General features: G+C 43.5%; 1 protein-coding gene across 3 annotated transcripts in view; it reads right to left on the reverse strand.

Annotated features, from left to right (window-relative positions):
• Window positions 1-1462: 1462 nt before the first annotated feature.
• The window catches only part of LOC117358625 (GLIPR1-like protein 1), a 61135-nt gene continuing 34987 nt past the window's right edge, over window positions 1463-27610 (reverse strand). The window contains exons 7-11 of one of the 3 annotated variants that reach the window (XM_033940042.1): window positions 23983-24075; window positions 19720-19821; window positions 12444-12569; window positions 10365-10442; window positions 1463-1823 (exon numbers count right to left, since the gene is read on the reverse strand). In XM_033940042.1, coding sequence (XP_033795933.1) covers window positions 1822-1823; window positions 10365-10442; window positions 12444-12569; window positions 19720-19821; window positions 23983-24075 — 401 coding nt within the window. In that variant the 3' untranslated portion in view covers window positions 1463-1821. Of the gene's footprint in view, window positions 1824-10364; window positions 10443-12443; window positions 12570-19719; window positions 19822-21089; window positions 21336-23982; window positions 24076-27610 lie in introns of those variants that run through there. The other 2 variants (XM_033940041.1, XM_033940043.1) reach the window with 2 other exon arrangements.

The raw sequence follows: 27610 nt of genomic DNA on the forward strand, positions 1-27610 counted from the left end.
GTGATTAATGTATGTATATTGTCCTGCATTTTTTGTTGGCTTTAAAATTAATAAAGTTTTTTTGGTGTGTTTTTTTTTTTTTTTAAAGAAAGAACCACATGCTTGAAGGACAAGACATTTCTCAATAGACAAAAGAGAATACATTTGGAAATGCTCACAAGTTTGAGAATACCCCCCAATGAAATTTGAAAGTGGGCTGGTAGGGCTGGATGTCATTGACACATACTGGTCGGAAGTGTCGAGGCCCTGAATGGAAAGATATTTGGTGGCACTCCTTCAGCTCATTAGAGCCCAAAGTGGCCCCAGCTTAAAAATTAATGAAGACAACTGCTATAAATAGCACATCTAATTCACATAGCACACACTTGAAGGGATTGAATTGGATTTTATTATTTGATTTGCCGCTATCAACATAAGTACAATAAAAATCTTATTAAAATATAATACAATTACATCATAGTCAATAAAACATAATAAAGGAATAAAATCATTCAAATTAGCAGAATCATGTCAATCATTGCTAGATCATATAATAACAGAGGACATTACCATGGGCAGAGCCTGGGTGTGCCACCCAGTAATGTATGCAACTTATGGGATACTATCAGTCGCACACATTGATTGATGAACTTAGGCACACTAGCTTATGTCATGTCAATGGGTGCTGTAAGTTGGTGGACCTATTTTTGGCATACTAAAGAGGCTTTGTGCTAGTTTTCTATGATGGCTTAGGTGCACCTGTACTCCATTATCGCATTGGCGCTAAGTGCACCACTTTTGTGGCACTTATAAAGAGGCACCAATTTATAGAATGGCCCCCTTACAAATTGTTCCCTCTGCACGGCCATCTCTTAAGATCTCAATACCAGCACAAAGAAAGGAAACTACAAATACACAAAAGAAGAGTACAAGCCTGCAGAACTGGGTCTTAATATCTCTTCAGCCTTGCTTGCTTATTATTACTTAATATGCTGTACAATACCTACAATGATATTCTTTCACAAAGAGGGTATTGCATAAATATCCATCCTCAGCATACCTGTATAATCCAATACTTTTATTTTAAAAAATGAAAGCAAAAAAAGAGAAATATACAGTGGGAATAACAGAAGGAAAAGAATTAAGATAAAGCAACATTTCATTCTACAGCTTTTACATAGAAAAATGGCCCAATATTTAGCCACCAGGAGGCAGCTCAGATGGCCCCTGCGGTCAGCACTGACCATGGATATTAAATGCCGGGACATTTTCAGTGGCCGGAATGGATTATCCGGGTTTTTTGGCCACTAAAAAGTTAACCGGCTAAGTCAGGGGTAGGCAATTCCGGTCCTCGAGAGCCGGAGCCAGGTCAGGTTTTCAGGATATCCACAATAAATATACATGAGATAGATTTGCATCTCAAGGAGGCAGTGCATGCAAATCCATCTCATACATCTCGAGGACCGGAATTGCCTACCCCTGGGCTAAGTCAATATTCAGCTCTGACCGGTTAAGTATATAGGACTGCTATTTATGTGGTCTGATTTGGTCGCTAAACTTAACCGCTTAGTGCAGAAATTGACAGTTATTGTGCAATATAGCCAGTTAACTTTTAGCCACTAACCGCAAATATTCAGTGGCGATAACTGGTTCTCTCATATTGAATATTCACATTTAACCAGTCAATGCCTTTTCTTGGACAGTTAAACGGCTAAATTTCGGTGAAAGGTGTCCACTGTAGAAGAATGAATGCTAGGATATGTCTATGCTGGAAGACATTATTAAAGAGAGCACTGGAAGTATCAGAGTTGAGGTTGCTATGAGTCTGTGTCCGTCTGCCAGTTCTAAGAGAGAAAAAGACAAGAAAAATTCTGATTATCTAAAGATAATAAACACAGGAAAGCACAAGTCGAACAAAAACAGACTATCATTATAAATCTCGGATTCACATACTATAGTAGGATATGTTTATCCACTCCTACCCTAGATAATTTTCAAACACCATTCTTTGTTTTTTTGAATATATTTTTATTGTAGGAACAAATCACAAGAGACACAATCAGCAACCAAGCCAAAAGGAAACAGCACAATAGAAACAGCAATACAGATAAGCAATACAGCTAGGCAAAAATCAAACAAGCGAACAAAGATCTCTCGTGAAAAGTCCAAAATTTTCATTTTCAGACAGAACTACAAGAAAACAACCCTCCCCCCCCCCCCCCTGCATCCTAGAAACCTGACCCAGTCTAGAAAGAGTTCCAGCACTCCAAATAAGCCACTGATTGCCAGCTAGTGGCACCCTTCTTGCGCTGCCATTCCCAGACCGCCATCTGGGACATACTAGCTCTCCATTGTTGAAACGTAGGACACACACCCCCTACCCAGTGTTGCAAGATAAGCTTCTTAGTAAGCCCTAGAGCCAATAACACAAAGCGTCGCAGAGGTGCACTAATACCAGCCTCCGCCAGGGGACCCGTGACACCAAGCAGCAGAGTCTTGTACGACCACTCCAAAGATCGCCCCAGAACATCTTCCAGCTCCCGAAGCACACGCACCCACAACGGCCCCACTAAAGAGCATTCCAAAAAGTGATGCACCATTGTCCCTTGAAAAGCAGGGCACCGGGTACAAAAGGCATCAGGCCACAGGCCCATAGCGTACCCGGCGCAGCGGGTTATATACGCCTTATGCAAGATCTTAAGATGAATTTCATGTAAAGCTACGTTGGGAGTCGCTCCAGCACCTTTCACAAAACACATAGACAACTCATCGACCGTGACCCCCTCTCCCAACTCGGAGTTCCAGCCCTCCGCCATCCGAGACAAAAAAACCTCAGCAGGTTTCCAGTCCTTCCCTAGCTTGTACCACGCCGATAACGAATTAAATTCAAGCGAGAGGGAGAGAAAAGCCCTGTCCAACGGGGAAAAAGTGGGCAACTGCCCAGTCGGAAACCGAAGCGAGGAACAATAACTACGTAGTGGTAGATAAAACAGTTCGGACCCTACCCTCCATGCCCAGCGATCGCGACAAGAAAGAAAACTAGGAAGCCGCCCCGAACCCAGCTCGGCAATCTGACTGACAAATCAACACCCGGACTGACAAGCTCGCGCAAAGAAAGCATGCTTACCCGCAGGGAAGGCAGGATTAGCCACAAACTCCAGGAATGGAGAGGGGCCCGACGATCCCCCCAGTTCCCTGCGCTTCAAACACCATTCTGACCTCCTGTGCAACTTTCTAAACCCCCTCCTTCCCTTTACAAAACTGTGGAAGTGGTTTTTAGCGCATGTCAGTGTGCTGAACGCTCTGCATTGCTCCCGACACTCTTAGAGTTCCATATGATCAGCGGAAGCAGCGCAGAGCAATCAGCGTGTCAGTCTGCACTAAAAACTGCTTCCGCGGTTTAATAAAGGGGGGGGGGGGTAAATTAGTCTCCTTATTTCTTACTCCTGTTTCTCTTTTATCTACTGCATATGTTACATCTTTGCTTACACCCTATGTTGTCTATTAAAATGTTCTACTGTGTATTGTGTTGACATTGTAAATTGTAATTAAGCATACTATGCCGTACTTTGTATTCTTATTTGAATATTTTTACTGTTGTAATTATCTATTGCTTAAGTTTGACTTATTCTTGCTGTACACCGTCTTGAGTGACTTCCTTCAAAAAAGTGGAAAATAAATCTAAATAAATAAATAAATGCAATGGGCTTTGAGGCGGATAACAGTATTATCGCACACTATCACAAACTAAGCATTAATAAATAAGGGCTTCAATGTTTGGATTTGGTCTTTATTGAGGAAGATGCTAGGCAGATACCTATTCCAGAAAAATTTGATGGAGCCGAATTTGAGCATCTGCACAGAGAGATGAGATACACAGTGAATAAAGGAAATTAGATTTTTGACAGCGATGATTCAGAGGAACTAACGTAAATCATCATGAAAGATGCACTAGAGCAAATTAAGAAACCACAGAGAAACAAATCACTAGGACCAGATGGTATTCACTCCATGCATTTCTAAAATAATTCAGTCATGAAATTGCAAACCCATTACTAGTGATCTGTAACCAGTGGAGAGCAGCCAGTGTAACACCAATTTTTAAAAAAGTGTTCTGGAAACTATAGTACAAAAGGAAGTGGGAACGGACAATGAACACTCCACTGAAGATCACTGATGTAAAACCAACTCGTTTATTTCAGAAAAGGACACAAGCAGAAGCTGTGGACCCGACACAGCACTGTGTTTCGGCGTCTGAGGAACGCCTGCATCAGGGGTCACTGTGGCGTATATGTTCACAGATGACAAGTCTGGGATAAAACAAAGCTCGGTCCAACTAACATGCCAGAGCAACCAAAATCACTGAAAAGCTATAGACCAATAAGCCTGACATCAGTGCACAGCAGAATAATAGAAACTATTTTTTACAAACAAAATTACTATACTCATGTCTTACAGTGGAAAAGCCCAACATGGAGTTTTTATTTTTTTTTTTAATTTATTCAATTTTCAATAATACAATTCAAGATTTACTTGTACAGAAAGCTTTAAGTCAAGAAAGGAAAATCACAATAATATTATAAATTCAAAAATACTAAATTAACTTAAATCAGCTCAAGTCCACAAAAGATCCAAAATGTAATTATACAACGGAAAACAAAGAAATATAAGCCAACATGGATTTAAGATAGGCAGTCTTGCTTTACTAAACCATTAGATTCTTTTTCAAGGTATCAAACACGTGGCCAGGGGCAGACTGACAGCGATCTGAGCCCTCGGGCAAAAGGGTCATGAGTCTCTAACCACCTTTTAAAAGTGATTAAATTAGATAGATGCTAGGGCACAGTGGATCCTCTACTGCTGTGGGTCCTCAGGCACTGCCCTCTTGTCCCAAATGGTCAGTCTGCCCCTGCATATAGCTAAATGTGAGCTGGTTGATACCCCATTCCTGCCTTGATGTATCTTTAAAATGCTTCCAGATAAATTTGACTAATCTTAACATGTTAATGTAGTTTGAAAGATTTTTTTTGTAATATCGCTGTCTGTATACAGTCTCCTGCTCTATAAACCACTCTGAACTGCTTGTAGTATTGTGGTCTATAAAATTAAAGTTATTATTATTATTAGTTCATTTGGATTGTCAGAAGGCGTTTCATAAAATTCCTCATGATAGGCTCTTCGGAAAATTAAAAAGTCCTAGGATAGAAGGTAAGAGAGGCGTAGGGAGGGTAAGAAGTGCCTGGGATGGTGGCACCCCTCCCCCACCCTCTTCTCTGCCCCCCACTCCACTCATTCCCAACCCCCCTGCCACGCACACGCTCCCCTTCCCCTCACCTTATTAATTTTCCAGGAGGGAACAATATCACATACATGCTGCCCGCGTCATGTTAGCTATCCTTCTGATGTCACTTTCTAGGCGCGGGGCCCGGAAGTGACGATAGAGAGAGGCGACACCGATGTGGGCAACAAGTTCATAACGCTAATTGTGCAGGAAAAATGAAAGAGGCACGAGGGAAGGAGCCCATTGCGCATGACAGGGAGGCAGAGAGGTGGATGGGTGCCTGCGCCCTTTACAAAGACTGTACCCGGGGCGAACAACTTCCCCCCCGCACCCCCCCTTACTACACCTGTGAAGGTAACATCCTATTGTGGTAAAAAGATAGGAAACAGAATAGGATTAAAAGGTCAGTTTTCTCAGTGAAAAAAGGGAAGTACAGAAAGGCTCCTGGGATCTATACTGGGATCTATATGGAGAGAACGTGAACTCGCAGGCCTTGAGCATGCGCAGATGCTCAAGGCCCAGCAAGAAGAGGAGGCCGATCTTCGGGCACCGGCACCAACGCACAGGACATGCCGGTGCCGGTGCCCAGATGACAGTAAGCAGCGGCAGGGGGGGTTGCCCAATCGCGGCGGGGGGGTGCCCTATCACGGCGGGGGTGCCCGATCGTGGGGGGGAGGGTGACGGATCATGGGGGGGTGCCAGATAGCGGGGGGGGGAGGGTGCCAGTCACAGGGGGGGCCTTCGGGGGGAGCAATGCCGGTTCTCGTGGGGGGAATGGGGGGGGAACGTATCAAAGCGAGTTTCCATTATTTCCTATGGGGAAACTCGCTTTGATAAACGAGCATTTTGGATTACGAGCATGCTCCTGGAACGGATTATGCTCGTAATCCAAGGTATATATATATATATATGGGAGTGTGTGGCGCAGTGTTTAGAGATATAGCCTCAGCACCCTGAGGTTGTGAGTTCAAATCCCACACTGTTCCTCGGGGCCCTGGGCAAGCCACTTAATCTCCCATTGCCCCAGGTACATTAGACAGAGTGTGAGCCCACCAGGACAGATAGGGAAACATTTTTGAGTACCTGAATGTAAACCACTTAGGCCATAAGAGGATATAAATACTAAAAATAAAAAAAAAAATGATCTGGAATAGGAAGCAACAAATAGGATGAAGAACTTTACATATGCCACAAATTATTCAAAAAAAAAAATAAAGAACAAATAGATTGTGAAGAGTTGAAGCAGAGACTGGGGGACTGAGCACCTAAATGCTCATACACTTAGGGGTGATGTAATCAACATGGGCTAAGGTTAAAACGTGCTTTCTTACCATTAACTTCTGCTATTTTACACAGGTCCCATTTTATGCAATGAGACCTAGGGCCTGATTCTGTAAATGGCGTCCAATGTTAGCATCCTACCGCCACCTAACTTAATGGGTTTAATTGGCAAACTAATTGGCTGTGCCAATTAAAAACCAACATATGCAATTAAAAAAAAAAATAGAGGCGCCTAAGGACAGCTCCAAAAAGGCTGCTGTTAATCCACCTACGAAGGTGCTTTATGTTGCCTAATGCCGCTGTAGGCATGGTTGATGCTGGAAGTGGCATTAGGCATTGGTTTTTATGAAAGGAAGGTACTGGAAATGTAGAACTTTAAAACCCTGGCCTACATTTCCAGCGCCTACCTTTCACATAGCCTCGATTCTGCAAAAGGAGTTATTACATGATTGATATGGGATCAGTAGCCGATTTTTAGGTGGCCGCCGACAGCGGTGCCATTTACAGAATCTGGGCCCTAGTGACTAATACTTGGGATTAACTGAGAATACTATAATGTCTTTGTATCACTCCATGGTGTGACTGCACCTCAAATATTTTGTACAAATTTGGTCACCTCACCTCAAAAAAAGGATATAGCAGAATTTAAAAAAAACATACAGAGAAGTGTGATGAAAATGATAAAAGGGTTATGACATCTTCCCTCTGAGCTAGGATTAAAGAGGCTATGGTTCTTCAGCTTAGAGAAGAGACAGCTCAGGGAAGATATGATCAAAGTTTATAAAATCAGGACTAGGAGGCACACAAAAGTTAGAGAAAATATTTTTTCACTCATTGTTTAATTAAGCTCTGGAGGGTTTTTTTGCCAGATAATGTGGTAAAAGCAGTTAGCTTAGCAGAGTTTAAAAAAAGGTTTGGCTAATTTCCTAAAAGAAAAGTCTGAAAATTGTTAATAAGATGGACTTGGGAAAATCCCCTGCTTTTTTCTAAAATAAACAGCATAAAATCTGCTTTGCTCTTTTGGTATATTGTCAGGTACTTTTGATCTGGATTGGCCACTGCTGGAAACAGGATACTGGATTTGATGGATCTTTGGTCTGTTCCAGTATGGTAATGCTTATGTTCTAAAATGTCTTAACAGTAGCCCATCTTGATAACTATACCCCTTAATGTGGTCAAGTGCAAAGTGATGAATAAGAGAAAATTATCTTAATGATTGGTATGCAGTGCTCCATATTAGGAGTCAGGATAAACACATGGAGGGGCATAATAAAAAAAAACATCTAAGTCCCCTTTTGGCCTAAGGCCTTAAATGTTGAAAGTAGAAGCAGGAAAATGTCCATTATCAAAAAAAAAGTCCAAAAGGAGGTTTTTTCTTTATAATGGCCTGCCTCTACGTTCAGCTGTTTAAACACCTAGACCACCACTACGTCTAAACTTATATCATATAATCAACCTAAAAAAAGCCTAAGCCCCAAACGTCCAAAACAAGAGCTTTTAGGCGAAGGAGGAGCCAGTCCTTCGCCTAAAAACTGGATTCTGTAACCGGTGTCTGTCAAAAACAACACCGGTTACAGAATCCACCCCCCCCCCCCTACAACGATCCGGGCAGGAGGGAGCCCAAGCCCTCCTGCCCTGTCAAACCGCGAACCTCCCCCCTCCCGACATCCTCTGCCCCGCGGCACCCCGACTCCCCGATTAGTTAAGGGGCAGAAGGGAGTCCAAGCCCTCCTGCCCCATGGCACCCCGACTCCCCGATTACGTTACCTCCAACCCCCGTCCCCCCACACGATCTGGCTAGGAGGGAGCCCAAGCCCTCCTGGCCCGGGGACACCCTCTAACCCCCACCCTCCACTAAAATACAAGCCGGGTCCATGTGCTTAAGGCCCCACCCACAAGAGGAGCCTAAGGCTCCTGGGCCTGTTCTGGTTGGCCCAGGTGCCTCAGGCTCCACCTGTGGGCGGGGTTTGAGCCACCTGGGCCAATCCAGCCCCATTCCTGGATTGGCTGGCCTGCCGGACGGGCGGGCTTGGCACCCGTCCATCCGGCCAACGATTGCAAGGTACAGGGGGGTGGGATTTGGGGTGTTGTGGGGTTGGCCGGGGGGTCGCAGGTCGGCGGGGGGCCGATCAGGGGTTCAGGGGGGGCGGTCGTGGGGGCTGCGTCGAGGGCAAGCGGGCCTGGGATCCCTCCTGCCTGTATTTTATGGGGGGTGGGGGTTAGAGGGTGTCCTTGGGCCAAGAGGGCTTGGGCTCCCTCCTGGCTGGATCGTGTGGGGAGAGAGGGGGGTTGGCGGTCCCCAGGCCAGGAGGGCTTGGGCTCCCTCCTGGCCCCATTGGACTTGGCAGCGGGGGAGTTGAGGATTGCGAGGCAGGAGGGCTTGGGCTCCCTCCTGCCCCGAACGTAATCGGGGAGTCGGGGGTGCCGCGGGGCAGGAGGGCTTGGGCTCCCTCCTGCCCTGATCGTTGTCGGAAGGGGGAAGGGTGGATCGCGGCAGGGGAGATAAGCCATCTCTCCTGCTGTGATCATTGCTGTAGGGGGGTAGGCAGGTTGCTGGGGCCGCTGAGCTGATCGCAGCAGCCACGATCAGCTCAGCGGCCCCTTTTCGGCACTTATACCTGTTTTGACTTGGTCTAAGTCAAAACGTATAAGTGCCGACTAGGCAACCTGTCAAATGTTTTGGTTATACTTGTTGTACGCCTAGGTGTAGGTTGGTCCATCTCCCGCCCACTGCCCGCCCTTTCCCCTCCTCTAAAAACACCTCTTTCCTCTCTGTGCGTTTAGAGGCAGGGGAAAGGCCTAAGCTGGTTTTAGATACGTCTAAAACCAGCTTTGATTATGGGTACTTGGACGGTCAGGCTTTTTGATCGTCCAAGTAGCCATTAAGGCCACTTTTTAGATGGTTTTGTGTTGTTGGGTTTTTTTTATGAGCCCCACAAAGTTTATGGAGAAACACATCTTGATTGTAGTAACAAAACAATTCTCAATAACTGATAGTAAATAAGAACGTAAAAGAGGACCCAACGTGGTCCATGTTTCGGCAGTTGGTGCCTTCTTCAGGAGTCCTCCAAAAAAGGACCAATGAAACCACTTTTCAACTGAACACATTCAAGATAAAAATCATTTGATATGCTCCTATCCTATAGCATGTGAGCTTCTCTCATAGTGTGCAAGCTTGTAAAGCTTGTGATCCATAGTGTAGCTGCCTCTTAAGTAATGTGCACAATTCTGGTTGTCCCATCTCAAAAAAAGCTTAACAGAAAAAAGTAACAGACATGGTTAAAAGGAATGAAACAGTGCCCCTAAAGAAAGAATACACAAATTTTTAGTTCTTCTACTTGGAGAAGAGAATACTGCGAGGGGATATGATGAGAGATCTATAAAATCAGGAGTGGAGTGGAAAAGGTAAATAAAGAACAGTTATTTCAAATAGTACCAAGACTAGGGGACACTCCATGAAACTAAAAGGAAACAAATTGAAAAAGTGTCTTTCATTCAATGTACAGTCAAGCTGTAAAATCAGTTGTTGGCGGACATGGTCAAATCATCCAAGTTAAAAGCTGCTTTAACAAGCTCCTGGAGGAAAAGCCTATAAATCATTGTTAGCCAAATAGACTTAAGAAAGCCATCACATGTCCCTGGGAGTGAGCAGATCTGCTCCTTGGGATCTTGTTGGGCACTGTCAAAGAAAGGACATTGGGTTCAATAGACTCTTGTTTGACCCAGCATGATATATTTTTTCTCATGCATCAGAGACTAGTACTACCAGAATTCCTACATATTATTTTCATATCTCAGAAAAATCAAATGGATCTCATCTTACATGGAATTTTAGGTCGGATCTTGCTTAGAACTGTATAATTTAGCAGCTTCCTTACAGCATACATGCCCGTCTTTCTCCCTTTTCCAATAAAAAGAAAAATAAGGGTCAAAACACAGGTTCTAAATGACACCTTATTACTGGACTAATTCTATGCATCTGCTACTGGCTTTAAAGAAGTATGTTCCCTTCATCGATCAGTGAAGAAACAGCGAAAACCTCGCTGTCTGAATAATACACAGAACCTCTTTCTGACATCATCATATCTGAAACCAGCTGAGAAGTTTTCCTTTGCAATTTCAACTCACACCAAGTACAAGACATTATACAATGACTCGTACCCTCTGGTGGCTTTCTGGATTATGAAGAAACTCCAACAGCAAAGTTAGTCCAAGGAAGGCGGAACAGCTGATGACACATAAAAAAACAATCTCTATTGAAGAAGGACCCAACTTGGCCAAGTTTCGGCAGTTGCTTGGATCAGGAGTCATCAGACTGTGCTATTTAACTTATTTATAAATGATCTGGAAATTGGAACGATGAGTGAGGTGATTAAATTTGCAGATGGCACTAAACCGTTCAAAGTTGTTAAAACGCATGCAGGTTGTGAAAAATTGTAGGTGGGCCTTAGGAAATTGGAAGACTGGGCATCCAAGCGGCAGATGAAATTTAATGTGGACAAATGCAAAGTGATGCACATTGGGAAGAATAACCTGAATCACAGTTACCGGATGCTAGGGTCCACCTTGGGGGTTAGCGCCCAAGAAAAGGATCTGGGTATCACTGTGGACAATACGATGAAACTTTCTGCCCAATGTGCGGTGGCGACCAAAAAAGCATCTTTCCCACCTTTTCCTCCCTCCATCCTATGTCCCAAGTTCATGCCCACTTCCTCTCTCCCTTTTCTGTCCAAAGTGGTGGCTGGTCAAATTCGCACAAGACAAATGCGCACAGACAATTGCACGCAACACAATAGTGCACAAGACAATAGCGTGCACAGTCAAATGCGTGCAACACAATCGCACGCAGACAATCACGTGCAAGACACTCATGCAAGACACTTAAAAAAGGGATGGTTAACAAGACTAAAAATGGCATAATGCCCCTGTATCATTCCATGGTGCGACCTCATTTGGAGTATTTTGTTCAATTCTGGACTCCTTATCTCAAAAAGATAGTGGCGCTAGAAAAGGTTCAAAGAAGAGCGACCAAGATGGTAAAGGGGATGGAACTCCTCTCGTTTGAGAAAAGACTAAAATGGTTAGGGCTCTTCAGCTTGGAAAAGAAACAGCTGAAGGGAGATATGAATGAAGTCTACAAAATCCAGAATGGAGTAGAACAGGTAAAAGTGGATCAATTTTTTTTGCTAGGTCAAAAATTACAAAGACTAAGGACACTCAATGAAGTTACAGGGAAATACTTTTAAAACCAATAGGAGGAAATTTTTTTCCACTCTGTGGTAAGAGCGGATAGTGTAGCTGGTTTTAAGAAAGGTTCGGACAAGTTCCTGGAGGAAAGGTCCATTGTTATTGAGAAAGACATGGGGGAAGCCATTGCTTGCCCTGTATTGGTAGCATGGAATATTGCTACGCTTTGGGTTTTGGCCAGGTCCTAGTAACCTGGATTGGCCTCCGTGAAAACGGGCTACTGGGCTTGATGGACCATTGGTCTGACCCAGTAAGGCTATTCTTATGTTCTTAAGAATGACTAATTGCCTCAGTAGAAATAATCCTCGTATAGATGAGCAACATTCTTTCTCATCAACAGAAAGGCCATATCGAGTCTTTCAATAAAGGTTTCTTTTCATGTATCATTGGCCGTTTCTCCTTCCTTGTGCCACCTTTGCTGCTAGGGTTTCTTTGTTTGGTTCTGCAGGGGTTTCACTCCTGTTTTCTTTTCTAGACAGTTCAGCAATTCTGGTGTTAGCATAAGAACCCAATAAGCAAATCATCATTATGATATCTTATTTTATGTATTTGAAAAATGAATAGGTTTTATGCTCTCCAAACCTGCTGGCTGTATGAGATTATTCAGTAAGTTTTAAAAGACTGATTTACTTAAGATGTTATTCATTGTACGTACCGCATGATTTATCACGGAAGCCACCTGGGCACATACATTCACAGCTGCCAGTATTCAAGTGGCTTTTATTGTGACACAGTTTTCCACTGCAGCATTTTCTTGCCCTTGCAGTATTTCTAGGAGAAGCTGAAATGATTATTAAATATGTTCAAACCTTGTGAAAAAAAAAGTCAAGCATTTCAGCAACAATTGAATTTATTTACATAATGCCTTCATAAGATAGTGTGGCTCCTTAGCAAACTGTGAACCAGAATAAGTATTCAAAAACTGTGTAAGTTTCTGTGACTTGAAGAAGATGCCTATGAAGACTCGGATCTCCTTGCCCCAATAGCCTTGGATGATTCTTGCAAAACATCCAGTTTGCTCCGGGACCGATGTGGCTTTAAGAACTTTCACCGAGACAAAGGGTGAGAAGAGCAAGCAAATGTGTGTGTTGGAGGGGGAGGGGGGTGCGTGTAGGTGGGTGTGAGGGGTATGTGTGCATCTCTGACCAGGAGAGGTAAGGAGTTGGACAATTCAAATGCAGTTGTTCCCAAAAATTCTGTTGGATTGGAAAGAATTAAAACATGAAGCCAAGTGCGATAACCATTAGATGCCACCGTCAACAGATTTCAAAAGATGGAATTTACAGATTGACTAGAGCAGTGGTTCTTAACCTGGGTTCGACCGAACCCCAGGGGTTCGGTAAGTCAGTCTCGCAGGTTCGGCGGAGGTCAAAACACACCTCCGACTCATATAGCGCTTCGGTCACGTTCAATCATCTATCAGTTATTCAGTGATTTTGATCAAGACTGATCGTGTACTCGGTTTCTTGATCTATCAATCAACAGCAGAAGTCACACTGATTTGCAGTAAATTTCATTATTATGTTATTATTATTCGAAATATAGGAGAACTTTTTTGTTTTCAAAATTGATATTATTTTTTCCCTCACTGTATACCTATGTTTTGAATTTGTAAAAATCCTATTTTATTTTTCCAATAAAGAAGGGTTCGGTGAACACGCATATGAAACTGGTGGGGTTCAGTACCTCCAACAAGGTTAAGAACCACTGGACTAGAGGGTACCATGCTGACAGTTATTGCCATGCTTCTCTATCACTTAGGATGCTGCACATGTAGCAACCAGAACCATACAGTTCAATCACTAGGTATCACTGCACATAGCTACCATTAAGAAAGCTGCACGGTTCAGTCACTGGGTTTCACAGTAATATATACAACAAAGAAAATGAATACTTCTCAGTGTAGCAGTAGTAGGGTGGTGCTCAGAGGAAAAGGGTGCAGAGAATGCCTCATTGAGCTATTTCTTATCCTTGTGTGTCTGTGCATGCATGGGGCTATATGCATATGTCTCTTGATATGTGTGTGTTTTCTGTAGGAGTGTGCCTATATTGTATTTTGTCTGTATATATTTCTATATTTATCGGTGGGGCTGGAGTGTTTATATTATTATTATTTTATCTATTCAGGAAATATGGTCTATTATCTTGATATTGTGTACATTTTTACATAAGAACATAAGAATTGCCGCTGCTGGGTCAGACCAGTGGTCCATCCTGCCCAGCAGTCCGCTCACGCGGCGGCCCCAAGGTCAAGACCAGTGCTCCAAATGAGTCCAGTCTCACCAGTTTAGCATGAACTTGTCCAACTTTGGCTTGAAACCCTGGAGGGTGTTTTCCCCTATAAATAACTTAAAATAACTTTATTTTTTGTATACCGCCATACCCCGAAGAGTTCTAGGTGGTTCACATCAATTAAATAGAGTTACAAGTGGTTCACATCAATTAGATAGAGTAACAGCAGTTCAAGACCAACTTGATCAGAGTTGCCGGGGGGGGGGGGGGGAAGTGGTGAGGGGGGAGGTTTGTTTAGTTAGGAAGGGGCATTAAGGATCCTGGTCTTGGAAGAGGTGGGTTTTGAGCATTTTTCTGAAGCCGAGGTAGTTGGGGGCCTTGAGGACCATTTGGGTTAGCCATGGGTTTAGTTTGGTAGCTTGGAAGGCGAAGGTTTTGTCAAGGAATTTTTTAGAGTGGCATAGTTTTAGGGAGGTCTAGGCGACTCCAGAAGAGCGTTCCAGTTTTCTACCACTCTCTGGGTGAAGAAGAACTTCCTTACGTTTGTACGGAATCTATCCCCTTTTAACTTTAGAGAGCGCCCTCTCATTCTCTCTAACTTGGAGAGAGTGAACAGTCTGTCTTTCTCTGCTAAGTCTATTCCCTTCAGTATTTTGAATGTTTCGATCATGTCCCCTCGCAATCTCTTCTTTTCAAGGGAGAAGAGGCCCAGTTCCTCTAATCTCTCGCTGCATGGCAACTCCTCCAGCCCCTTAACCACTTTAGTCGCCCTTCTCTGGACCCTTTCAAGTAGTACCGTATCCTGGTCACTATGAATCTATAGACTAAACAGTGAATTTTTTAATCTTTTAAAGATTTTATAATTCTTGGATGTGTCCCAGCTCTTGATTTAAGTGTAAAGTGCCCTAAACTGTAAGATATGGCACGGATTATTAATACAGGTATTATAATGTATATGTCTATGGGTATATCTGGGTGTGTCTATACCTGTGTATGGATGGGTGTATTTGTGTGGTTGTGTTGGCTTGGTGTGTTTCTGTGACCTGGAGGACAGAGAAGAATAGGCAGTTTGGCAACAGAATTTATTTATTTAAAAATGTATATACCGTACATTGACTATGCGGTTTACAAAATTACATATAAATCAACTTAAGCTCCATATACAAACAACAGCAGATCAGGTTTCAACAAGACTAACACAGTAAGGCATTAACAATCAGATGCATGTTCAACATATTCTTGAAATTCATTCTCCCAGCACAAAATCGCAAAATACCAGGCAGTGCATTCCAGAACCTATTGCCTGCCACAGACAACATTGTTGCCCCAATCCTAACACGAATCCCTGGTCCAATCTGCAACATGTATCTTTTCTTTAGTTTTTCCCCTCAAACCAAATTTCCCCCCATTGGGTTGGAAAGAATAATAAGTAGAATGAAATGAGAGAAGATAGAAAACAAGCATGAAAGAGTAAAAGAGTAAAAAGACAAGTAAACACATAGCAACTCATGAGTATTCTGAGACTAGACGAGACAAAGAAGGCAGCGTTCAAGGCGCAGTTAAAAGCCCATCTCTTCGAGAGTGCTTTCAACTCCTTTTTTTTTGAGTTCAATAATTTTATTGAATATTATAAATAATATACAGAAAGCAGTTCAAGTACATGAAAATTGAATAAGAAATAGTGATGTAGAAACAAAAGAAACCGTAATTGCATCATTTGCATATAACAAATTATTAAGAAGAATTCAGAGTATTTGAAACTGCTAAGAAAAGAAATAGAAAGGGTAGATAAGCAGAGAGGATGAAGTAAAAGAAAAAAAAAGAAAGTGAGGATGAAGTAAAAGAAAAAAGAAAGGTAAAGAAGGAGAAAGAGAAAGAGGGAGAAAAAGAGAGAGGTAGAAGTGTCTACGAGGCAGAATGAACATATGAATCTAAGAACGACCAAGGTGATTTATTTCGCATCAATTTTGTAGAGAAACGAGATATCATGCTTTCAACTCCTAACTCCTCTCACCTTGGGTTCTGCATCCTCAACCCTATATGTCATGTCTGCCTGTCCAAGTTAGATTGTAAGCTCTTCCGAGCAGGGATTGTCTATAAATGTATAAATATACAGCACTGCGTACGCCTTTCAGCGCTATATAAGTGATTTGTAGTAGCAGTGGTAGTAAGGCAGAGCTATGATAAAAACATTCAAATGGCTTTGGGACTTCAGCAAGTACAATGTAAACCAATTTTGGGTATGACAGGGACTCGCATGTTCTTGTTCATAGTGGGGAAGCTTACGTTCAAGGTAGTTGTGTAAATATCACCAGTACTGAAGAAGGAGCGAAGCGGCCTGCAAATTGCAGAGACAGAGGTACTGAGGTGGCATGGTAGATTTTTTGTTTCCTGTGTGACCTGACACCAACAACAAAATGAGTTTGTTGCCTCTGTTCTAGCACATTTTCCATCTAGCGATATAAACATTCAAACATCTACCAAGCTTCGGCAAAGAACCAAAGAAAATAAACATTCACTACAGAACGAAAAATTCAAGGGTTAAGGATCATCATAGGAAGCTTATGGTTAAGGAGAGGAAAACTGAAACCTAAGGATGAGAGATCAATAGTTGCAGCCCAAGATAGTGGATTACAGATGAGATGGTTCATAGCAACAATGGGGGAAAAGGGTACAACTGACATTTGAATTAGAGAGTTGTGTGGGGACAAAAAGCAGGCCCCGCTTGTCCCCACTGGAAATCAAACCCGTCACCGCTGGAATCGAATTTGTCCCTGCCCATCCCCGCAAGGAATTGAATCCGTCCCTGCCTGCCCCTATAAACCTCAGAAATAATTATTTCATTTATTTATGCTACTGAATTAAAGGCTCTGGTAGAGACCCATTTACAAATAAGCAAAGACACTTTATTAATTTGGAAATATTAATTGGGAAGAATACATCCTTTGTAAATGGGTCTCTGCCAGAGCCTCTAATGTAAATATGAAATATAAATACTCCAGCTGATGAGGACCCCCAAGCTATGTCAGTTGAGGACTTTCTCTGAAGGTGGCCGGGGGACCCTTTTGCCAAGCCTGGCAGGCAGAAGTAGCATCCCTGAGTCACAGATGCTGGCATCTCAATGGCTCAGGGATGCTGCCAGCAACTGCTGCGCTTGGTGGAGGGGAGTTCTGGCCATCTTTGGAGGAGGTCCTCAACTGGTGGTACTTGGGGATCCCCACCAGCTACAGCAAGGGCCAGTAAGTACTTCAGCACTGGAAAAATAAAACCAGAAATGCATTTCCTTTTCTTTTGAACACAATACAAAGTCATCTGCTAGATACATTTCCCAAAACTAACATATATTCAGTCAATAAATTCCTTTTTTTATCTTTGTTATCTTGAGATTTATTTTTTCAATCAAGTTGGTCCCAGTTTCTCTTTTTTCCTCTTTCACATCTTCTGCAAATTCTTCTGTTCCTACCATGGTCCAGCATTTCTCCCTCTCTCTTCCCTTTCTCCCATTGTACAGCATCCTCACTCCCTTCTGTCATGGATCAATCCTCCTCTTCGTCCCCTTCCCCACTCCTGAACAGCATCTCTTCCTTTCTCCTCCACCCCCATGTGCTACAAGTCTCCCTCCCTCTCTCTCACTGTCTACCATCTCTTTATCTCTCATTCCCTCCCTTGCTGCAGAGGGAGGGGGGGAAAGAGAGAGAGGGGGGGATCTAGGGTGCATCTCTCCCATCCCCTTTACTACCACATCCAACATTTCTAACTCTCTCATCCCCCGGATCATGTGCAGCATCTTTCACCCCTGCCCACCGGCCCCATGCCCAACATTTCTCCTTCTGTCATCCCTCCCCACCACCATGACACATCTCTCCCTCCATACCCTCCACCACTATGTCCAACATTCCTTCCTCTTACATCTCTTTCAATCTGTCCCACTGTTCCCTCTCCACCACCATATCCAACATTTCTCCCTCTCATCTTTTTCTTCCCTATGCATCTGTACCTCACACCTCTACCTCCCTATGCCCAAAATGTCTCCTCTTTCTTCCATTCCCCGTGTCACCATCTCTCTTTCACTCTCACTCACACACTTATGCTCAACAATTCTCCCTTTCTATTTCCACCCCCACCTCAGCATCTTCCTCCCTCCATCCCTCCCTCCTTCCTCCTCCATCTTTCCTCTCTCCATCCTATGTCCCAAGTTCATGCCTACTTCCTCTCTCCCTTTTCTGTCCATAGTGGTGGCTGGTCAAATTCGCGCAAGACAAATGCACACAGACAATTGAACTCAACACAATAGTGCACAAGACAATAGCGTGCACAGTCAAATGCGTGCAACACAATCACACGCAGACAATCACACACAAGACACTCATGCACAACACAATAGCGCACAAGATGAGATGCACAAAAAGGTAATAGCGATGCACTTTATATATTCCCCACCCCCTTCCTTGCCTTGAGGGTGGATCTAAAATTTAGAACCAATCCTGTTGAAGGAAACAGCTGACCCAACCCCATAAGGAAACAGACAGTATACCAGCAAAGATTATTCCTGAGTAGAAGGTAAAGAGTACATGCTGGCAAAGCCTGCAAGTTGATCTTGCAAAATAAAATACCCTGTTAACAACTACATCGCCTGCGAGCAAATATCTTGTGTTCCAATGTCCTGCGCTCCAATGTCCTACACAATGTCCTACACATATGTATCGTCTTAAGTTCATGCCCCCTTCCTTCCTTCTGTGCCCCAATTTGTTCCCCCCTCCCTCCTTCCAGCCTTTGTCCCAAGTTCGTGACCCCTCTCTCTCCCTTTCTTGGTCCAACACACGTGCACACGTGGCCCAACTACTTTAGTGTCCCCCTCCAGCAAGACTATGCCAGAGCCGTCCAGGTCAGCCGCCTCCTTCCTGCCGTACTTCTTCGCAGGGCCATAAGCCTTGCTTGTTACAATTTTTTTTTTATCAATCAATCTTCCCTTTTAAATTATGTTTGTCACTAAGCCACATGTGCTAAGAAAATTTATAAGTACTTTGATTTTTACTTGTGTCTTAATAACATCTGTTGTCTAAAATTGTTGTGTTAAAACTGTTTTAATATTGTCTGTTACCTCATAAGCTGTTTTTAAATTTGTTCATCGCTTTGAATGTTTTATATGGGCAATTCATCAAATAATAAACTTGAACTTGAACTTGTGGCTGACATGGAACCCTTTCTCTCTGACGTTAGCAGAAAGGCTTCTGGAACAGCTACTGACGGTGTGCTTGGAGCACCGCATGCTGCTTGGTGGCGGGGTGAATGCGGCTGGAGGACAGGAAAAGGAGGCGCACAGGTATCGGAGCCCCTCGAGGTGCCTCATCAGTTGCCCGGAATATTGTTTAGGGATGCTGTCTGTCTCTCTGGTGCCACCCACCAAATTGTGCTGCCTTAGACAGGTGCCTAGTCTGTCTAGTGGGCAGGCCAGACCTGCAAATTTAACCACCCCTGACCTACATGGATTTTATTTTTAGGCACACAATTTGCATCTGAAATAAGGATACATCTATTATAACCTTAGCCAAAAACGTACTTGGAGACAAATTCAGACACTGATCTGTTGAACAGATAACCCATTCCTTCAATGTGTTTTATATCAAAGATAAGGTGACAATTTAGGACAATTATAATCACAACATTATACAATTGCTTAGAGTAAAAATTCTGCTTACTACAATGCCCACATTTGGCTCTGCACCATTCTGGTTGTATCAGGGCACAGCTGGCTTGATGCATTCTAGTACAGACTGTCTTGTTTGAGTTCTCACAGGGTTCTGCAAATTGCACATAACATTAATTCACACATAGGAGAGAACACCGTGAAGAACAAACGTTTGAGACAGAAAATGTGACATTAACACCCCCACCCCTTTTATCAAGCCACCATTGCAAGCTAAATGCAGAGCCATCCATAGGAATAGAATGGGCAGCTCGGCATTTAGCTTGCGCTGGTTGGCAGCGCGGCTTGAAAAAAAAAAAGAGGTGGGGGTGTAAATGATTCTCTCAAATATGTTAACTGGTTTTTACTTATTAGGATTTATTAACCACCTTTAGGAAGATATTCACCCAAGTAACGAAATAAAAATGGCAGCATCTGAGAATTTTATATTTTAGTATTAGAGAACGTCATAGAATAAATATAATTGATTTAATAAATATATGTGCTCAGAGATGTGAACTAATCTGACAGCCACTGGGAGGCTGTTGAGAGTTCAACTCATAACATCAATGCACATGCCCTCCCTACCTCCATCATAAAAGATGTGTCTATGCCCCCTGCCTTGAGGTTTGCAAGAGTCTTCAAAGACTGAGATAAGGACTCTACTGTTTAAATATCTTAGACTCTCTTATATGCTCTCTCGATATTTGGATTATACACATCTTTTATGATGGAGGTAGGGAGGGCATGTGCATTGATGTTATGAGTTGAACTTTCACCAGCCTCCCAGTGGCTGTCAGATTAGTTCACGTCACTGAGCACATATATTTATTATATCTATTACTAGCTGATGACCCGGCGTTGCACGGGTATTTAATTATAGCAATAACACAGTAAATGGATTCAAATAAAGATACTTTATAGTGGTGAATGAAATTATATTTTTACAGCTTTATAAAAAGTACAATAATCAAATTATAATGCGAAATATTTGACAAAATGAATACAATACAACAAACACAAAACTTGATTATAAACAACATTTTTAGTTTCACCTCCAGGAACAAGAACATATAAATTCTTGGGTGAAGAGACCCCCAGAACATATCACCCCAGGTAGTGAGGGATCTGCATACCAAGTTTCGTTCAAATCGGGCAAGCCGTTTTTGCGTGATCGCGGCACATACATACATACATCCGATTTTATATATATAGATATTTATTCTATGAAGTTCTCTAGTACTAAAATATTTTTTACATGAGAATTTTCTTTAGGTGAAATCTGTTTTTTTATTAAGCAACAAACCACAACAGGTACAAACAGCAGGCAAAGTAAGAATTTTCTTTAAATACAGTTTTCTCTCTTAGTTACTTTTTGGCATCAGAGAATTTAACATATTGACAATCATTTTACAAGTGTTATTTGCACTTTAAACACCTCAGTCCCAATGCTTTTGTGGCCAAAACATATAAGCCTCTAATTTACAAACAGGCAGAATAAAACGTATAAGCCACTAAAATGTATAGGGCCTGCATCGGTGTGTCAATGGTGGTGCTGCGTCTACTTCCTGTTCTGGATAGCACATTGATGTGCATGCAACACCGTTTGAATGTCAGGACTCAGACCACCTTAAAAAAAAAAATCACGAATAAGTGTCGTTGCAGCATGCTCTTGTGACTTTTTGTACTGGTGCTCACTGCAAGAGAGTTGAAAGAGGGTCTGTGAGCCTGATTGCTCTTTCTAGTCTGTCATCTGAAACGCTTCCATTCTAGTGCCTGCTACCTCCCCCACCTTCCAATGTCATGCAAAATGCTCCTCACCTGTCTCCTTCCCCTCCCCCTCCCTCTCTGCGATACAGTGGGTCTCTTCCGTTACTCTGTCTGGTTCTCATCATTCTGTGGCGCAGTGGCTAAAGCTACAGCCTCAGCACCCTGGGGTTGTGGGTTAAAACCCACGGTGCTCCTTGTGACCCTGGGCAAGTCACTTAATCCGCCCATTGCCCCAGATACATTAGATAGATTGTAAGCCCACCGGGACAGACAGGGAAAAATGCTTGAGTACCTGAATAAACTCATGTAAACCATTCTGAGCTCTCCTAGAACGGTATAGAAAACTGAATAAATAAATAAATACTGTCTGAGGTGAGCCTGTAGCTTCTCTGGCTCAGTACTGAATGTGAGCCAGAGTTGTTTATAGAAGATTTGGGTGGTACAACATGTTTTCCATTTCAATTGCTTTTTGTGATCTGATGCCCTTTCTGTTTCTGTGCAATGCTGAGAAAATAAAGGTTAAAACCAACAAAAATTGTCCCACTGTCAAATGCGTGCCACTGCTCCGAGGGGGATTTGAACCAGGATGGAAAGCTCTATCCCCTGGATGCCAAGGTACAAAACATTGGGTATTGTAGCCCTGAGCAGGGCAACATGTTTTGCACCACAGACAGGGGTATCTGCTTCAAATCTCAATGCTGCTCCTTGTAATTTTGAGCATGCTCTCCATTGCCTCAGGTACAAAATGAGATTGTGAGCCCTCCTGGGACGGAGAAATACCTAATGTACCTGAATGTAACTCACCTTGATCTACTGCTGAAAAAAAGATGTGAGCAAAACATAAATAAATAAAAATGTTGTACCCCAGAGCAGGGCAAAACATATTGCAATGCAAAATGGACTGGAGAAGTAGCTTGGTAGTGGGGCTTGATATCCAGAAGTATCTGCTTCAAACCCCACTGTTGCTCCACTTAACCCTCCATTGTGATCACAACAGGGCTGAAGCATGTGCTGAAAAAGATGTGAGCAAAATCAAAATCTAATATAATAAAAGCCTAAGCGCGCATGCGCACTCCCACCTGTGTGTTCCATTTTCCGTGCGCTGTAGGGCCCGCAGGTAGGAGTACGCATGCGCGCTTAGGCGAAGGCTGTCGGCCGCAGCGGCTCTTGGCAGCTGCAGGCCGCAGCGGCTGTCGGCGGAGGCCAGATGCGAGGTAAGGGGTGCTGCTGGACAGGGGAGCAGACGGGGGGGGGAGAAAAAGGAAGGGAGGTCTACTGCTGGACAGGGGGGACAGGAAAAAGGTGCTGCTGGATAGGAGGGAGATAAAAAAAGGGAGATGGGCTGCTGCTGGATAAGGGGAGCAGTGAAGGGGTGGTGGTGGACACAGGGAAGGTAAAAGGAAGGGAGAATGGGTGGACAGCTTAAGAAAAATAAAGACAGAAATACAGAAAGCCGCTAAGGAGAGAGAGAGAGAAAGAAATAAACACAGACACATACACATATATTCTAGCACCCGTTAATGTAACGGGCTATAAGACTAGTAAATAAATATTTTGCTTCACAGGGCAGTACAAAACCTGTTACGTGTGTTCATTGGTGAACCTGGATTGACGCCCACCCAGGGCAAAGCACTTCCTCCTCCAACCGAAACAACACCCCCTCCCCCCCATTCAGGCAGAGACATGCAGCCATCAGCTCCACCAGTCCCATGGCCCGGAAAAGGAAACTGACATTAGAGGGGCGGGGCCAGCAGAACTGATGACCTCATGCCTGTAGTTCGTGGCCCCCACAATCTCTCCATGTACCACCCCACATACACTGCCTGCACCCAGGGCGGATCGCCCCTACTGCCCTGTCTTTGGTACGCTAGCACAGTGTTTCTCAACTCAGTCCTGGAGTACCCCTTTGTCAGCCAGGTTTTCAGGATATCCACACTGAATATGCATGAACTTGATTTGCATATGCTGCCTCCATTATATGCAAATTTCTTTCAAGCATATTCATTGTGGGTATCCTGAAAATCTGACTGGCAAGGGGGTACTCCAGGACCGAGTTGAGAAACACTGCGCTCGCACATGCACTATATGTTTCGTACCACCACCGCAGGCGGCATTAGACTGGTTTTCCTCTTCACACACTTGGACAACAGGGACACAGAGGGTGTGTGTATTTGTCCAATGGGGACAGAGCATGATGATATGAACTTGTGTGCATCATTTTCAGCTTCATGGGCAACCTTAGGCAAGCAGGAGCAGGTGCAATTTTAGCTCACTCCAAAGAGGGCACTAGAGCCTCAGGGTTTTTAGAAGATAGGTCCATGGAGGGCCTACAGGTGAAGGGTGGGGGACGGCGGAGTTAGCGGGCAGCCTGGGAAGACAGCTTTTGTCCCGCATGAGGGGCAGGGCTACGGTTTCAGTTTTGGCTCTGGTTCCAGCCGAAACTAAGTGGCAAATTTCAGCTAGATCTGAAAGCCCCAGCTGCCTGAAGACTATGATCCACTCATACCTGAACAGTCTGCGTAGTCCCATCCTTCAGTACAGGTACATGTGCAGTTCTTAGCATTAAGGATACCACAGTTCTTACATTTTAAAGGACATGCTGCGAAAATGAGGAAGGTGGTATCAATGAATGAAGAAAGCAAGCATAGAAGACCTTATTTTAAAGACAACTGTGACTGCCTCTGGGAAAACATGACGAAAGTTGTAGATACAAAATGCTGAGAACGGCCAACTTTCATGTCATGGGTCTAAATCAAAATTGAGTTAAAGAGTTCTGTGCTTAGGGGCCCTTTTGCTAAAATACGCTGAAATCTGGGCTTAGCATTGCTAACGCAGGATTTTAGAGCACGTTAAGCCCAGATTTTATGTGGTACATTTTAACTAGAGAAACCAAAAAAAAACACTGTGGAGTGACGATGTTCCTAAAATGGACTTTATCAAAAAAGTTAAAGTTCCAAAGTACAATAATATAATCCACTCAAAGATAAAATAATCCACATAAAAAACCTAAAGGACCTAGTCCGCTGAAGGCATGGGACCCAACACGGTCCATGTTTCAACAAAAAGTCTTCTTCAGGGGTCCCTGAGAGTCCTATGGTTGTAGATATGTGGAACAAACTGATATGTGGAGAGTCGTGAAAAAGACGCTGCTTGAAACCAAAGCAATATATGGATTATATTATTGCACTTTTGAACTTTGACTTTTTTAATAAAGTCCATTTTAGAAACATCGTCACTTCACAGTGTTATTTTGGTTTCTCCTGGTTTTTTTTCTCTGTGGATTTCCCGAGGTAAATTTTCTTTGCTTTGGCTTAAGTACATTTTAACTCGATAATGCTTCCTCACCCCTCTCTGTCCATGTCCAGCTCCCCAAAATATATTTTTTTTAATTGGTAATGCGTGAGCTAGTGTGTGATAACAGGTAAAATACCACATAGTGCTTTAATACATTTTGCAGGAACATGCTAGTGCATATTAATCACCTATTCTTTAAAGCAGGGGTAGGGAACTCCGGTCCTCGAGAGCCGTATTCCAATCGAGTTTTCAGGATTTCTCCAATGAATCTGCATGAGATCTATTTGCATGCACTGCTTTCAATGCATATTCATTGGGGAAATCCTGAAAACCCGACTGGAATATGGCTCTCGAGGACCGGAGTTCCCTACCTCCGTTTTAAAGGGTCGTTTACTCCCCCCTCCCCTTTTTGCAAAACTGTAGCCTGGTTTTTAACGCTGGCCATGGCATGTGTGTGTCACTGTTTCTCCCAAATAAATGCATATGGTCGTTTGGGGGGGAAAGCTTATTGCTCTGGCCCATTTTCAAACTTGATGTGTTCTTTCCCCTATTCTAAATTTTATCCCATTCTACTACATTTTCAGAGAGTTATTTTGCTCCCCGACAAATATCTTCAGACCCTTATATACAATTTCTTTCCAACACCCTTTGGATTGGAAAGAATAAAAAATGCAGCTATTCTGTTCATGTGATTGCTGGACCAAAGGTTATTAAAATATTGTCCATATTTAGGTTAAGATGTGAGTGGGAATAATTAATGATTTAGGTGGCTAGTTATCAAGTAGCATTACAGCTATAATGCATTTTATTTGCTCTTTAATGCAAGTTAAAGGGATGCATTGGCATAGTAAGGGGGACAGAATGCCTCAGATGCCACCTTGGCTGGGGCACCAGCACCTCTTCTCTTCCTGCCCCATACTTCTCTTCCCCCTCTCTCTCCCCGTACCTCTTCAAATATTTGCTGTCCACAAGCAGCACTTCTTACCTGCAGCTTGTGCCAGCCTCATCTCTGCCCTCTGATATCACTTCCTGTTCAAGGGGAGGAAGTGATGTCAGATGGAAGGATGAGACCAGCACAAGCAGCAGGAAAAAGTTGTTCCCCGCGGTTGGTGAAGATTTGAAGAGGTACGGAAGGAGACCAATGAGGAAGGATGCATCTGGGGCACATTGCATAGTAATGCCATGGTGCGGGGTGGCACATGGTTTGCTGATGCCGACAGCCTCTACCCCGGGCACAAACTTCCCTCACTATGCCACTAAAAGGACAAAACATGAGATATTTAACATTACAGTGGTTAACATAGTAATGAGATTAAAAGGATACAAATTCATGCAAAGAACCATTTACTATGTAAATTTTACAATGCATCTTGTGATGAGCACCACAAGGGAAATTATAGCTGGAAAAATTACCCTAGCAAAAAACTGGGGTTATTTTAGCATCTCAGAAGCAGCGGATCAAAGTCACCTTCAATGCAGGCATCCTTGAATCTCCCCAATTCCAAATTCCTCTCCCAAAGCCCCCTTTCAATCAAGAAACCTCCCTGAATCCTCCAGCTCCCAACACCCCTGAAGCCAACCTCCATGCCAGAAGCCCCTTGGGCCTACCCTTCAAATCCCTGGTATCTAATGGGGGTCAGAGCAAAGTACTTTTTGAGGGTTCATAGTCATTCACGTGCGAGACTTCAGCGTGACGACAGGGCTCAGTGCTTGGACCCATGCTCTTCAACATCTTTATAAATGATCTAGACATTGGTACGACAAGTGAGGTGATTAAATTTGTGGACGTTACAAATTTATTCAGAGTAGTGAAGACACAGGGGGATTGTGTGCGAAGATCTGCAACGTGATATAATCAGGCTCGAGGAATGGGCATCGAAATGGCAGATGAGGTTCAACGTGGATAAGTGTAAAGTGATGCATGTAGGTAACAAAAATCTCATGCACGAATACAGGATGTCCAAGGCGGTACTTGGAGTGTCCTCCCAGGAAAGATACTTGGGAGTTATGATCGACAAGTCGATGAAGCTGTCTACGCAATGTGCGGTGGCGGCAAAATAGGCAAATAGAATGCTAGGAATGATAAAGAAGGGGATCACGAACAGATCGGAGAAGGTTATCATGCTGCTGTACCGGGCCATGGTGCGCCCTCACCTGGAGTACTGCATCCAGAACTGGTCACCGTACATAAAGAAGGACATGGTACTACTCGAAAGGGTCCAGAGAAGAGCGACTAAGATGGTTAAAGGGCTAGAGCAGTTGCCGTACAGTGAAAGATTAGAGAAACTGGGCCTTTTCTCCCTCTAACAGAGGAGATTGAGAGGGGACATGATCGAAACATTCAAGGTTCTGAAGGGAATAGACTTAGTAGATAAGGACAGGTTGTTCACCCTCTCCAAGGTAGGGAGAACAAGAGAGCACTCTCTAAAACTGAAAGGGGATAGATTCCGTATGAATGTAAGAAAGTTCTTCTTCACTCAGAGAGTGGTAGAAAACTGGAACGCTTTTCCAGAGTCTGTCGTAGGGGAAAACACCCTCCAGGGATTCAAAACAAAGTTAGACAAGTTCCTGCTGAACCAGAACGTACGCAGGTAGGGCTAGTCTCAGTTAGGGCACTGGTCTTTGACCAAGGGCCACCGCGTGAGCAGACTGCTGGGCAAGATGGACCACTGGTCTGACCCAACAGCGGCAATTCTTATGTTCTTATGAGGGCCTGAAGCATGCACGGGACGTCATCCTCGCATGCTCAGAGGCCCTCCAGATGTGGCCGGAACTTGTAGGGGCTTTTCAAAACACAGACAAATGCCTGTTTTGGATAGTCTGTCTGGGAGCCCATACAG

This window comes from Geotrypetes seraphini, chromosome 4 (assembly GCF_902459505.1).
Source record: "Geotrypetes seraphini chromosome 4, aGeoSer1.1, whole genome shotgun sequence".
Lineage (NCBI taxonomy): Eukaryota > Metazoa > Chordata > Amphibia > Gymnophiona > Dermophiidae > Geotrypetes > Geotrypetes seraphini.